This window comes from Portunus trituberculatus, chromosome 24 (assembly GCF_017591435.1).
Source record: "Portunus trituberculatus isolate SZX2019 chromosome 24, ASM1759143v1, whole genome shotgun sequence".
NCBI classification, from domain to species: Eukaryota; Metazoa; Arthropoda; class Malacostraca; order Decapoda; family Portunidae; genus Portunus; species Portunus trituberculatus.
In genome coordinates this window covers 11,301,481-11,315,331 of record NC_059278.1, presented here as the reverse complement: position 1 = coordinate 11,315,331, position 13,851 = coordinate 11,301,481, and the positions used below count along the sequence as shown (strand labels likewise).

The window sequence follows — 13,851 nt, the reverse complement described above, 5'->3', positions numbered from 1 at the left end:
TTTTAATATCTCTTACACATCTTCCCTTCCCCAACTTCTTACTATGCGATCTTGTGCTTCGACTGGCATATTCTTCTCTCAGGATCAGATACTCGTTGTCTACTTGGTCCATTCCGTTTATCTCTCCCTTCTCTGCTCCAGTGTTGAAAGATCCATGTATGTGTGTGTGTGTGTGTGTGTGTGTGTGTGTGTGTGTGTGTGTGTGTGTGTGTGTGTGTGTGTAATTCACCTCGGTCGCCTGCTGGTCACCCAGTCAGTCTTCCCCATTACGGAGTGAGCTCAGAGCTCATAGACCGATCTTCGGGTAGGACTGAGACCACAATACACTCCACACACCGGGAAAGCGAGGCCACAACCCCTCGAGTTACATCCCGTACCTATTTTACTGCTAGGTGAACAGGGGCCACACATTAAGAGGCTTGCCCATTTGCCTTGCCGCTTACTGGGACTCAAACCCGGGCCTCTCGATTGTGAGTCGAGCGTGTTAACCACTACACTACGTGGTGTGTGTGTGTGTGTGTGTGTGTGTGTGTGTGTGTGTGTGTGTGCGTGCACGCACGCTGGTGGCAGCATTACTTGTCCCACAACATTCAAACAGAAATGCATAACTAGCAGTTCACACCGACAGGCTGTAGATCCAACTATCCTGGGACCCTATTTCACCACAGGTATCACTCCAGTGACCCTATAGCCAAGCAGCCATGGTTCTCCACCTTATTACAAGTTTTGTAAATTGTAGACCAACTAAACAAGTTACAATTGTATCTTGCATGCAGGAGTAGATAAGAATAGGCATTTTTTAGCTTGGTTATCATATATGTGTATTGATCTGCATGGCCATGCAGGAGCTATGGATTCATAGAAAAAAAAACATTAGTCCAAAAAAAAAAAGCTGGTTAGTATCTGACCAGTCCATTACTGAGCAAAATCTGTTACTGCGATGTCTGTTATCATGAGGCACCACTATATTTGTTTGGAATGCTACATTTACATATATGGATCATGGTATATGCATATATAATTTTACTGTCATGTAATGTTAAAATGTTATATTTTTCAACAAAGAATAAGAAGGATAAGTGAGATATGTTTTCAGAGATATATATTTCTGTTTTTCAGAGAGAATATTCTAAACCTCCTTCAAACATACTGAAGGAACTTTCATCTCTTATAATGGAAATGTTGGTAAGTATTTGGCTGAAGTTTGTGTTAAAGAAAAAAAAAAAATTATAGGTTGATGGTTTGCTTGAGATGTGTTGAAATCATATTGTTTTGTGATTTAGCCATGAAGCTGGCACATTTTATTGATTTAATGGCAATGATTTATTTTCAATATTTTCTTATAGAATAATCTTTAATTGTAAATTTCATCCTCCAGAGTATCAGTGATTCTCTTCAGTCAAGCCGCACAACTGCTGTCTTGGAAGGCTTTGTGTGCTCAGAATCTGAGAATGTGATGGGCCTTTTGGGTAAGTTTTGTCAAGTTGCATGAATATGAACAGAGAATATGAGGGGTTGTGAGGAGTGAAAAGATCCCAACTTGCTATCCCTCCATAAAAAACAGCTTTATGATGGACTACACTATTTTGATCCCTCCTTTATCCTATGGTGGTTAATATTAGGACATTCTTGCACTGCAATTATAACTAAAACTTCTCCAAAAACAAAGACTATTTTTTCTCCCCAAACATCTTGGCTGAATCATTCCCAGGTGTCTGCTGCAAGTCAGAAGGTCCCAACATCCCGTGCCATAATGACAGATGTACTTTTGTCACTCATATGCATTCAGGCAATATTTGGTTGGCCAATGAAAACCATGGATGTGATGTTACAGTACTCTGTGATTGCCTGCACACTCAGCATGCCTGAAAAGGCCAGATGCAAACACAGGCATAGTGCCCACAGACCACCTTTGACTCGCTGGTTGAAACACATCATGCCTCGTCCAGTTTGCCATTTCACCACATTTTCACGGCTTTTATTTAATTCAACAGGAAGTTGTTAATAGAATATTGTGTTACAATATTTGGCAGTGGTAGTGAGTGTGAAAAGAGTGTGCCTGAGCTTTCTGGAGTGGATAAGGCCTTGTCCTTCATTCCCTCCTTTTATCCACGTCACACCAAGGATGATGATATGATAACCCTGACTTTGTGCCCTTGTTTTCATGCATTAGGACAAGTTGTAGGCTAATGTGAGAGGAAACATGGGTGTATGGGTTGAGTTTACTCCAAACTACTGTATTTGATGGCTCATAAGATGCACCTTTTCTCTAAAAAAAAAAGTCTCAGGAAATCAGCCTGCATCCAGTGAGGGCAAGGTTTAGCATTGAGGCAGTGGTTGTTAGTAAGTGTATGGCAACAGAGGCTCTAAAATCAAACCCCAGACATCTTCGCACGTGTAAACAAAGTGATGGTTCGTACTACACAACAAAATGACTTTTCTTTCAAGGTAACAATATATAATAGCCATTAATAGGTCATACATACTGGTAATTGACATAGAATGATGTCAGTCAGGAAGAATTTGCCTAAATGACCATACATCACGTTAACCAAAACAAAACACACGATTGCTGCTCAGTGATTTTGATCTTGATACAGGCAAGATTCACTGCGATCTTTACATTGTGATACCATTACTCCTTGAGGTAAGACACATTTTCATACAATTAGAATTACACATATCTTTTAACATTATCTTGTATATATGTAAAGAAAATGATGCAAAATAGGAAAAAATTATGATTATTAAGCCTGTAGTCCTTCAGTCACTGCTAATGCCATATGCCAGGTACATATTTACATCTCACATAAGGGTTGGTACGTAGGTTACTAGCAAATATTTAAGTTTTTAAATGCAAAATATTAGGATCTAATAATGATCTAAATGCATTTGAGAGTCTTTAATGGCAGGCGAAATCCTTCACTTCATATTCAGAGCTTAAATCCACTCTTTTTTTTCAATGTCTGCCAAAACTGGATGTGTCTTATGAGATCATGCATCTTAATTGCCATCAAATATGGTAGTTTTGCAGGACTGCTTCTTTAGGGCAACTTAGTTCTGATCACAACTCTGGTATATGAGGTCAGTGAGGACACAAAGCCTGCAGATTCACCACACTGCTCACTGATTGGTCTGTGTTTGTGCTGTTTCACGTGTCTTGGGTCTGGGGAACACACAACACTGTTGTTGGTGTCACCCATGCAATGCTCCTTGTCCTCTTCTTTATGTTCTTATTGTTGGCCATATACAAGGCCTTTGGTGCTTTATCACCAACAATAAAAACATAAACAAGAGGACTCCTAGTATTTACAGTTCATGATGTGGATATTCACCAATCATCCCAGGGAAGATAACATTAAAGGAATGTTTTATCATACAGTCTTCATACAGTGCTACAACATTGTCTTTGTACCACCCATGAACAATGTGTGTGCAATATGTGAAAGGCTGGGTCATGTCATGCAGACTCAGAACATGTGAAAAGAAAACAATATTTTTTTTCCAAGTTTATTGCTCTTATTTTATTAGTTTTATTGCCTATTGTTTTCTATTGGTCCTTCTTTCTATTATGCACACAGACATGAGTAATGTGCAGGTAACTCTCAATTTACACGATAGATATGTTCGAAGAGGCTTTGCGTATATCAAAATTCGCGTAAAACAAACATATAATTCCCATAAGAAACAATAGATAATAGGGGGGATGCGGGATGTGGTCCAAAAAAATTTGTACAAAATACTCTTTTTATTTGGCTAAATTAACATGTTTTTATAATTTACCATTCTAAATACTAGAAGTGTATCTAAAGTAAAGGGAAAAGCAAGAAATAATAAGAGAAAGCAAAAAATAATAAGAAAACAATAAAACAAAGAATGCGTAAACAAAACACTCACTGCGTCACTGCCTTCACCACTCACACCCCAGTCAGTCACCATCTTCCTCTGAGCTTTACCACTTTATCAAAAATCCACTTATCAAAAATAACCCCACATGCAGAAGAAAATGAAGGATGTTTTGGGGCCATCTTGGTGAATTATAGGCAGATTGAAGAGATTCCATCTGTAATCAGTGCTGGCAGACTGCAAATGAGGCATGAGAAGAGCGGAGCTCCCACCTATCGGCCAGCTGCGGAACTCACTGGCACGCAGTTTGAAATTGTATCTGGCGCTCAGTTTGAAAATGCGGTTGGGCCAAATTGCGTATAAGCAAACCGATCGCGCAAATTAAATTAATTATATTTTTTCGGTTGCGTTATAACAAAAACACATAAATCTAGAGTTACCTGTACAGGTATAGGGATGACATTGATATTTTTTTCTATTTTGTTTGTTTGCAATAATAAGGCAATATTCATTACTTAGCAACCATTTATGATCTTTATTTATAAAAAAAAATATGCCAAAAGCTGCAACTAAAAACACTGCTGAACTGTGAAGCTGCTTTCTAGAATTTAGAAAAAAAATTTGGTGGTTGGAACTTTTTATTTGTGATGTCTCAAGTTTATTTGCTATGGGCATTTATATTTTGTTATGAATGTTACAAAAAAAATTACTTTAGAGCATTTTCTATGCTTGAATAGAATTAGTGGTTTTTTATGGACAAATGATTATAAGAATGTAGTTTTTGTTGGATTGGAAAATTTATAAGGGATGCCATTAAAGGCTAAACAACTTTCATGTTGAGCTTATTTCTTACAATTACTTGTTTATGCAGCTGTGTTGCACTAAGGATGGGCAAAAAGACTATTCTCTCACAGTAATTTTTGTGCAAAATGTTGAAAGAGGCATACAGGAAATTGATTGTTTATAAAATTTTATATTTCAGATATGATAGGAATAAATAAAGACAGTTATAGCAGACGAGCTTACCAGTGCATCAAGCTTGTGGTGGCACTGTCTGCCCGGTGCCCTGTAGCTCGTGACCACCTAACAAGGACACAGGTTCGTTGGCAGTGGGCTGTGGAATGGCTGAAGGAAAAGATGGATGACCACTCTGCCACTCTTTCAACAGCTGCAAGTCTTAGTAATGAAGACTCCAACACCAAGAACTTCCAGCGGACAACCAGTGCACAGGTACTGTCTGTGAAAGGATTTTTACTTGACTAAGTGAAAAGTTACACCTTATGTTTTGTTCATTGGGAATCCTTTATTTCATAAGAATCAACATCCTATACCTCATTTTTATTACCAGTCAATTATTCTTTTTCCTTTCACATCCATAACTTTCTTCCAGTGTAGCCTTTTATCTTCTTCATATTTCCTATTTAATTACCTTCTAAAGTCTTCATCCACTTTCCTTTAAATCTCTTTTGTCATACAATTCACTTACATTGTATGTTCCCATTTCCTGCATTTTCTTGTATACTTGGGTACTTATCTCCAATTTTTTTGTATGTGCAACTCTCTCTTTTTTCCTTTCACTTTTATATCAGTTTGTTCCACCTGCATCCTGTTTCTTCTTTCATAGATGCATCACTTTCTTCACAACAATCCTCATCATTAGAATTTCCATTTAGGGAATTCCAATATCTTTTCTTCCATCTTAAACTTCATCTGCTTATGCAACTACTTTATTTCTTCACTTGGTTGAGACAGTTATTCTTACAGCTAACATTGGAAGAGGCCACAGCTCTACTAAGTGAGATGGAATCGTCAGAGATGGAAATTGACTGTGAGCTATCTGAACTTGGAGACATAAAGGAGAGTGCATCAGAGCATGAAAATTCACCTTCACAAGACCTGGATGGAATTGATCCTTAATTCACATGAGGAAATGCATACTAGTTATTACTTGTTGAATTGCTGTCTTCCATGAGAGAACAACCTTAAAATAAAAAAAAAAATAAAATAAATTTAGGCACATTTTCTAATAGTGACAAGGCTGCCAGAAAACATTGTCAGGTCTTGATAATAAAGGAACTATAATGCTAAAATTTGTGAAGTTATAATCTTTCTATTGGCTGCTTCATGTGGCAAATGAGTTATTTTACTTTATTAATTCTTAACATACATGAATAAATGTAAAGATTTGTGATTAAAAGTTTATTTGGGATCTTGTTTATGGGAATTATTTTGATTAATTTTACTATAGAAATACATTATTGCATGCCCTTGAACATACAAGAATTTTACAGTTTATAACCAAGTTGTTCAAAATTATCATTGTTGACACCACAAGTGCCATAATTTGTTGAATTAGAGTGATTAAGTACATCATTGTGTCACTGAGTTCATTGTTTATGGAGGTGATGATGCCTCTTTTTTTATATTCTGTCTTTTCTTTTCTCTTCTTATGTGACTTATCTTGAGAAAATACTTCTTGCATTCTCTTGAGATTTATTGGAGGTAATTGACCAAAGATTCCTCCCTTTTAAATGAAAATGTTATTTTTAAAAACAGAGGATTTATGAAAATGGTAATACAACTGTAGATTAAATCTTCACTACAAGTACTGAAGATTTCCATTGTATGTACATACAGATTTACATTTTTTACTGTGCATTACCCACTTTGCAAATCCTTTGGCCATAATAAAGGTACCAATGCATAGTATCTGATATCTGGTATCCCTTCATGAGATTAAGCAGCAAGTTACACAAATATGCTAAATTGGGAATCTGATCTTTTCTTTTGTATCACATGTATCTACAGTAATCAGTCATCATTACAGTATAGATGTAAAGAGCTAAACAATTGATAGCCATAAGTGCCTCTCTGCTGCCTTTGTGTTCTTTATTCCCTTATTTGGTCATGAATGGGGGTACGCAGCTGAGAAAGTGGTGTGGGTATTACTCAGTTGCAGTTGGGACAAAAAAGAAAAAGGGTGTGCCGTTTTGAGTGAGCAAAGATTGGAAGATGGAATGTGATATATGGTCAGTTAGGTCAGTAGAGTATATGAATAAACTATCCTCACTTTATGTTTGTTGTATTTAACAACTGCTTGGAAATATAACAACTTTAATTTGTGAAATATGTAGAAAGAACAATAAAAATACTGTAAAAGAACTAATAAGCATTGGGCGCTGTACAAAACTTTGGTCCTGCAGAAAGCAACTTCTCACCCAGCCACTGAAGCACCCCAGGCAGGCTGGCTCCCTTATACCCTGCCAGCCACAAATAACTTTCCCTCTTAAGGGAATTTACATAGGGCTGAGACCAGCTGAACCAACCAGCAGGTTTCATGTGAGAGCATTTCACTTGGTGAAGAGCAGCCACTGGCTCGCTAGCCATCAAGAAAAATAGTCCTTTGACAAGCTGCGTTGCTATAATTAGATTTTTCTTATTTTTTTTCTTTTAAGGAGAAGGAAATGGAGACAATTGTGGCCTGAGTATCTCAATGACGATGTAAACAAATCAATTCCATGTCTATATTCTATTCCTTTTATAAATAAATCTAAATATTTTATTAATTTTTTTGTGTATAATACAGTGAATAATTGTTACTAAAACAACCTTCCAATAATGTTTTTTCTATTATCAATTTTATTTAGACCCTCATTTGACCCTGGAAAGTTGCCAGGAAAGCAGCTGATCAGAGTGGTTTCCTGATTGCTCCAGCAATGCAGCAAATTGTGGGGTGGCTGCATTTCACAGCCACACCACACCAGTAACTCATATCAATATCTGAATCACACCAGTAAGGTATAATGGGATAATTTTTGAGGTCCCTTGTTAGGTTAGGTTAAAGTCCTTTGGGAAGAGATTGTACCCCACAGCTAGGCTAGGTTATATTAGGTTATGTTAATGTCCTCGCAGTTAGGATCCATGGGGCAAGGTGTGCAACCTCCTCCCCCAATTCATTCAATGAGTTTGAAGAATTTTTTCAGTAGACTACGTGATATTTTCACCACAAATATCATGCTGGTACTGGTAACTGATTCATCACTTCTGTTGGGTGTGTGCATGTGCACACACACACACACACACACACGGTTGAAGGCGGATGCACTGGCGCAGTTCCGACGATCAGCTGATCCTCACTACACCTGTTGTATAGTATTTACAGTGGCCTGGGCAGGTAGTGTGGACTCATTTTTTTTTTTTTCTCCATGAAATCAATTAGTAAGGAATAATGAGTGAAAAAGATATCCCATCCAAATGCAGACATGAGAATAGAGAAGAGGCTGATGATGACTATGTCGGTGAGGGAGAACACATATTCGAAGGGTTCGATACGACGACAACTTCACTACTTAAGAGAGTGTCAAATATTGAATGTAAACTAGATAAACTGATAAAGGAGAAGATGGAAATGAAAGAGAATAAAGAACAGGAAATGGAGTTTATAAGACTGAGAGAAAGGATAAGAAAAGTGGAAGAAAATGAAGCTAGGCTAAGAGCGGAAAACGAAGAACTAAAAAAGGAAGTAGCTAACTACAAGAAGCAGATGGAAGAAGGACTCGGTAAAGCCGAGAAAGAAAAGGAGAAGCTGAAAGATCTAGTAAACAAGGAAGAGGAAAGAGTACAGAACGTGATTAAAAAAGAAGTACAAGCATGGAGAGTCCAAGATAAGAAAGATAAGGCCGATTTTCAGGAGGTGATTCAAGAACAACTTAAAGAAAAAGAAGAAAATATGACAAACAAAATGATAGGAGTCCTCAAGACAAAAGAAAATCTAGTTAGAGAAATTGCAGAAAAAAGAAGAGTGTAGTCGTATTTGGAATAAAAGAAAAAATATAAAATATAGACCAAAAAGAGAAAAGAAGAAATGAAATCAGTCAAAGACCTACTGAAGAATCTTAATGACGAAGATAGGCAGAACTTGGAAGAGGAAGTAGAAGAAATAAACAGAATGGGACCATATCAAGAAGGAAAAACGAGACCAATTAAAATACTACTAAAATCACAAGCAGCAACAGAAGAAATATTATATAGAACAACAAAACTTAGAGAAACAGAAGGCTGCAAGGATATCTATATAAAGAAAAATAGAAATGAGGAAGAAAGGAAGAGATACAATGAACTGGCAGCAGCAGTAAGGAAAAGAATAATGAAAGGTCAGAAGAGGAGAAGGCATTTTTTTGGAGAATTCTAGGAGACAGGATAAGGAAATGGTATATAAACGAGAAGGAAGAGAAAAAGTGGAACAAGTTTAACTAAAAATGATAAAGGCAAAAGACTAAAAATGATGTATACGAACATAGACGGGTTTTATCAAGTAAATTAGAATTAAGAGATTACATAAGGAAAGAAAATCCAGATATTGTATGCCTGGCTGAAACAAAACTAAATGAGGCAATCATAATAGATTTGGATAATAGGTATAATGTATGGAGAAGAGACAGAGTGGGTAAAGGAGGAGGAGGAGTCATGATAATGTTAAGGAAGGAGATAGTGATCAACCAAGTGGAATGTGGGAAGGAAAAGCAGAAGTATTGTATATTAAGATGCATATTAATAAAAAAGAGTTAACAATCATTGTAACATATGTGCCACCAAAAACAAATTCATGGACCAATCAAGAATATAAAGACATGATAGATGACACAATAAGGAGTCTAATGAGAATCGTTAAAGAAAGGAGAAAAGTGATATTAGTAGGAGATTTCAACTGTAAAGAAGTGGACTGGGAAAATTATGAAAGTGGTATGGGGAAGAAGCCTGGGAGAAAGATTCTTGAACCTAATGATAGACAATATGATGGACCAGAGAGTAAAGGAATGCACAAGATTCAGAGGAAACGACGAGCCGGCGAGATTGGACCTAGTTTTTACAAGGGGTATACAAATGAATGATGATATAAGATATAAGTGCCCATTGGGAAAGAGTGACCATGCAATATTAGAAATAGATATAGAAGAGGAAAGGAAGATAGAGACGATTCATACAAAGGAGACCGATTAAATTACAGAAAGGCTGATATTGAGAATCTCAAGAACTATTTTAAAACGTAGACTGGGAGGAGATGGAAAACTCAGAGACAATGCAAGACAAATATAACTTATTTTTGGAAATATACAAAACAGGAGTCAGGAATATGTCCCAAAATATAGACCAAAAGAAGAAGGAAAGAAAGATTGGTTTAATGCAAGGTGTGCTAGGGCAAAGGAGAAAAGAGATGGAGCATGGAAAAGGTGGAGGAGAAATAGAATCCAACAAACAAGGAAAACTTCAAGGCAGCGAGAAATGAATATGTTAAGGTGAGGAAGGAAGAGGAAAAGAACTTGAAAAGATATTGTCGAAAAATGTAAGGAGCAACCAAAATTGTTCTATAGATTCATAAATGGAAAAATTAGGCAAAAGAAACAATAGAAAGGTTAAAAGGAGAGAACGGGATGGTGGAAGACCCAAAAGTATGGCAGAACTATTAAATAAAAATTCCAGGAGGTCTTTACTAAAGAATCCAAATTTGAGAGGCCACAGGGTAATAGAGAGACAATCTATATGAAAGAGATTAAAGTAACCAAGCTTGAAATAAAAGAGTTAATGAAGGAACTGGATGAAGAGAAGGCAATGGGACCGGATGAAGTCTCAGGCAGAATACTGAAAGAATGTAGGGAAGAACTAGCAAGTCCTATATACAACATCATAAAATGCTCAATAGAAAATGGAACAGTGCCAGTAGAATGGAAAAGAGCTGAGGTGGTTCCCATATATAAGAGTGGAAGGAAGAAGAACCTTTAAATTACAGACCGGTATCACTAACTAGTGTAATATGCAAGATGTGTGAAAGAATAATAAAGAAACAATGGATCGAGTTCCTTGAAGACAACAAATTAATATCAAATAGCCAATTTGGTTTTAGAAAAGGACGGTCTTGTGTAACTAATTTATTGAGTTTCTATTCTAGAATAGTTGATAGAGTACAAGAGAGAGAGGATGGGTTGACTGCATCTATTTGGATTTAAAAAGGCGTTTGACAAAGTGCCACATGCAAGATTACTGTGGAAGTTAGAGGAGAAGGGTGGCTTAAAAGGAAGCACATTGAGATGGATAGAAAATTATTTGAGGGGAGAGAAATAAGGACGGTAGTTAAAGATATGAAGTCCAAGTGGAGAGCAGTAGAAAGCGGAGTGCCACAGGGGTCAGTATTGGCACCAATACTTTTCCTCATTTATATTAACGACATGCCAGAAGGAGTGAACAGCTACATAAATTTGTTTGGATGATACGAAACTGTGCAGAGTTATAAAGCAAAAGGAGGATTGTGAAATACTGCAAGAAGACCTAAATAAGATCTGGGAATGGAGTAAAAGTGGGAAATGGAATTCAATGTGAACAAAAGCCATGTCATGGAAATGGGAAAGAGTGAAAGACGACCTGTGGGAATCTATAAGATGGGAGATGGAGTAGAACTGGAGAAAGTAAAAAGGAAAAGGACTTAGGAGTGACGATGGAAGAAAACAATCAACCAGTAAGCCATATTGATAGAATTTTTAGAGAAACATATAATTTGCTGAGGAATATTGGAGTAGCATTTCACTACATGGACAAAGAAATGATGAAGAAATTGATAAATACTATAATAAGACCCAGATTGGAATATGCAGGAGTAGTGTGGACCCTCATAAAAAGAAACACATAAGGAAATTGGAGAGGCTACAAAAAATGGCTACAAGAATGGTCCCAGAACTTGAAGGGATGACATATGAGGAGAGACTAAAGGCTATGGATCTACCAACCTTGGAACAAAGAAGGAGAGAGGAGACCTGATACAAGTCTATAAATTGATCAACGGAATGGACCAAGTGGATAATGAGAAACTGATCCTGAGAGAAGAATATGACACCAAGCACAAGATCGCATAGTAAAAAGCTGAGAAAGGAAGATGTCATTACAAGGGCACTGGCCAAGGGCAAACAAAGTGTTGGAAAAAAAAATGCTGGTTGCCAGGCCCTGTTAAGAAGAAAGGAGAAAGAGAAAAACAAAAAAATCTAAAAGGAGGGTCCAGTTAACGTAAGAGGTGTCTTGACACTCCTCTTTTGAAAGAGTTTAAGTCATAGGCAGGTGGAAATACAGACACAGGTAGAGAGTTCCAGAGTTTACCAGTGTAGGGAATGAAGGAGTGAAGATACTGGTTAACTCTTGCATTAGGAAGATGGACAGAATAGGGATGAGAAGAAGTAGAGAGTCTTGTGCAGCGAGGCCGCAGGAGGGGAAGGCATGCAGTTAGCAAGTTCAGAAGAGCAGACAGCATGAAAACAGCGGTAGAAGACAGATAAAGATGCAACATTGCGGCGGTGACTTAAAGAATCAAGACAGTCAGTTAGAGGAGAAGAATTGATAAGACGAAAAGCTTTAGATTCCACCTTGTTTAGTAAAGCTGTGTGTGGATCCCCAGACATGAGAGCCATACTCCATACACGGGCGGATAAGGCTCTTGTACAGAGCAAGCAGCTGGGAGGGAGAGAAAAATGGACGAAGACGCCATAGGACACCTAACTTCTTGGAAGCTGATTTAGCAAGAGTAGAGATGTGAAATTTCCAGTTTAGATTTTTAGTGAAGGATAGACCGAGTGTGTTTAATGTAGAGGAGAGGGAAGTTGAGTGTTATTGAAGAAGAGAGGATAGTTGTCTGGAAGGTTATGTCGAGTAGATAGTTGTAGAAATTGAGTTTTGAGGCATTGAACAAAACCAGGTTTTCTCTGCCCCAATCAGAAACAAGTGAAAGATCAGAAGTTAGGCGTCCTATAGCATCTCGCCTTGAGTCATTTAATTGTTGTTGGGTTGGGCGTCTGTTGAACGCTGTTGAATAATGCAGGGTGGTATCATCAGCATAGGAGTGGATAGGGCATTGAGTCAGATTTAGGAGATCATTGATGAATAATAGAAAGAGAGTGGGTGATAGGACAGAACCCTGTGGAACACCACTGTTGATAGTTTTAGGGAAGAACAGTGACCGTCTACTACAGCAGCAATAGAACGATCGGAAAGGAAACTGGAGATGAAGATACAGAGAGAAGGATAGAATCCGTAGGAGGGTAGTTTAGAAATTAAAGATTTGTGCCAGACTCTATCGAAGGCTTTCGATATGTCAAGGCCGACAGCAAAGGTTTCACCGAAGTCCCTAAAGAGGATGACCAAGATTCAGTTAGGAAAGTAGAAAGATCACCAGTAGATCTGCCTTTACGGAAACCATACTGGCAATCAGAGAGAAGGTTGTGAGCTGATAGATGCCTCATTATCTTCCTATTAAGGATAGACTCAAAGGCTTTAGAAAGGCAGGAAATCAAAGCTATAGGGCGGTAGTTAGAAGGATTGGAGTGGTCACCTTTTTAGGGACAGGTTGAATGTGAGCAAACTTCCAGCAAGAAGGATAAATAGAAGTAGAGAGACACAGATGAAAGAGTTTGACCAGGCAGTGAGCGAGTTCGGAAGCACAGTTTTGAGAACAACAGGAGGGACTCCATCCGGACCGTAAGCCTTCCGAGAATCAAGGCCAGAGAGGGCCAGGAAAACGTCTTTATAAAGAATTTTAATTTTAGGGATGAAGTAGTCAGAGGGTGGAGGAGTAGGAGGAATATGCCCAGAATCATCCAAAGTTGAGTTGGTAGCAAAGGTTTGAGCGAAGAGTTCAGCTTTAGAAAAGAAGAGACAGCTGTAGAGCCATCTGGATGAAGTAAAGGAGGAAAGACGAAGAAGTAAAGTTGTTAGAGATATTATTGGCTAGATGCCAGAAATCTCGAGAGGAGTTAGAATTGGAAAGACTTTGACATTTTCTATTGATGAAAGAGTTTTTTGTAAGTTGGAGAATAGATTTGGCATGATTACGGGCAGAAATATATAGGGCATGAGTTTCAGCAGTTGGATGGCTACGGAACCGTTTGTGAGCCGCCTCTTTCATTGACAGCACGAGAACAAGCAGAGTTAAACCAAGGCTTTTTAGCTTTAGGGTTAGAGAAAGTATGA

At 37.8% G+C, this 13,851-nt stretch overlaps 1 protein-coding gene across 1 annotated transcript in view; it reads left to right on the top strand.

The window, feature by feature from the left end:
- Positions 1–6,555, top strand: part of LOC123508337 (ubiquitin carboxyl-terminal hydrolase 24-like) — an 81,834-nt gene extending 75,279 nt beyond the window's left edge. The window contains exons 16-19 of the mRNA XM_045261956.1: positions 1,120–1,185; positions 1,379–1,469; positions 4,829–5,076; positions 5,611–6,555. Of these exons, the coding sequence (XP_045117891.1) occupies positions 1,120–1,185; positions 1,379–1,469; positions 4,829–5,076; positions 5,611–5,763 (558 nt within the window). The 3' untranslated portion in view covers positions 5,764–6,555. The remainder of the gene's footprint in view (positions 1–1,119; positions 1,186–1,378; positions 1,470–4,828; positions 5,077–5,610) is intronic.
- The last annotated feature ends 7,296 nt before the right edge of the window (positions 6,556–13,851 follow it).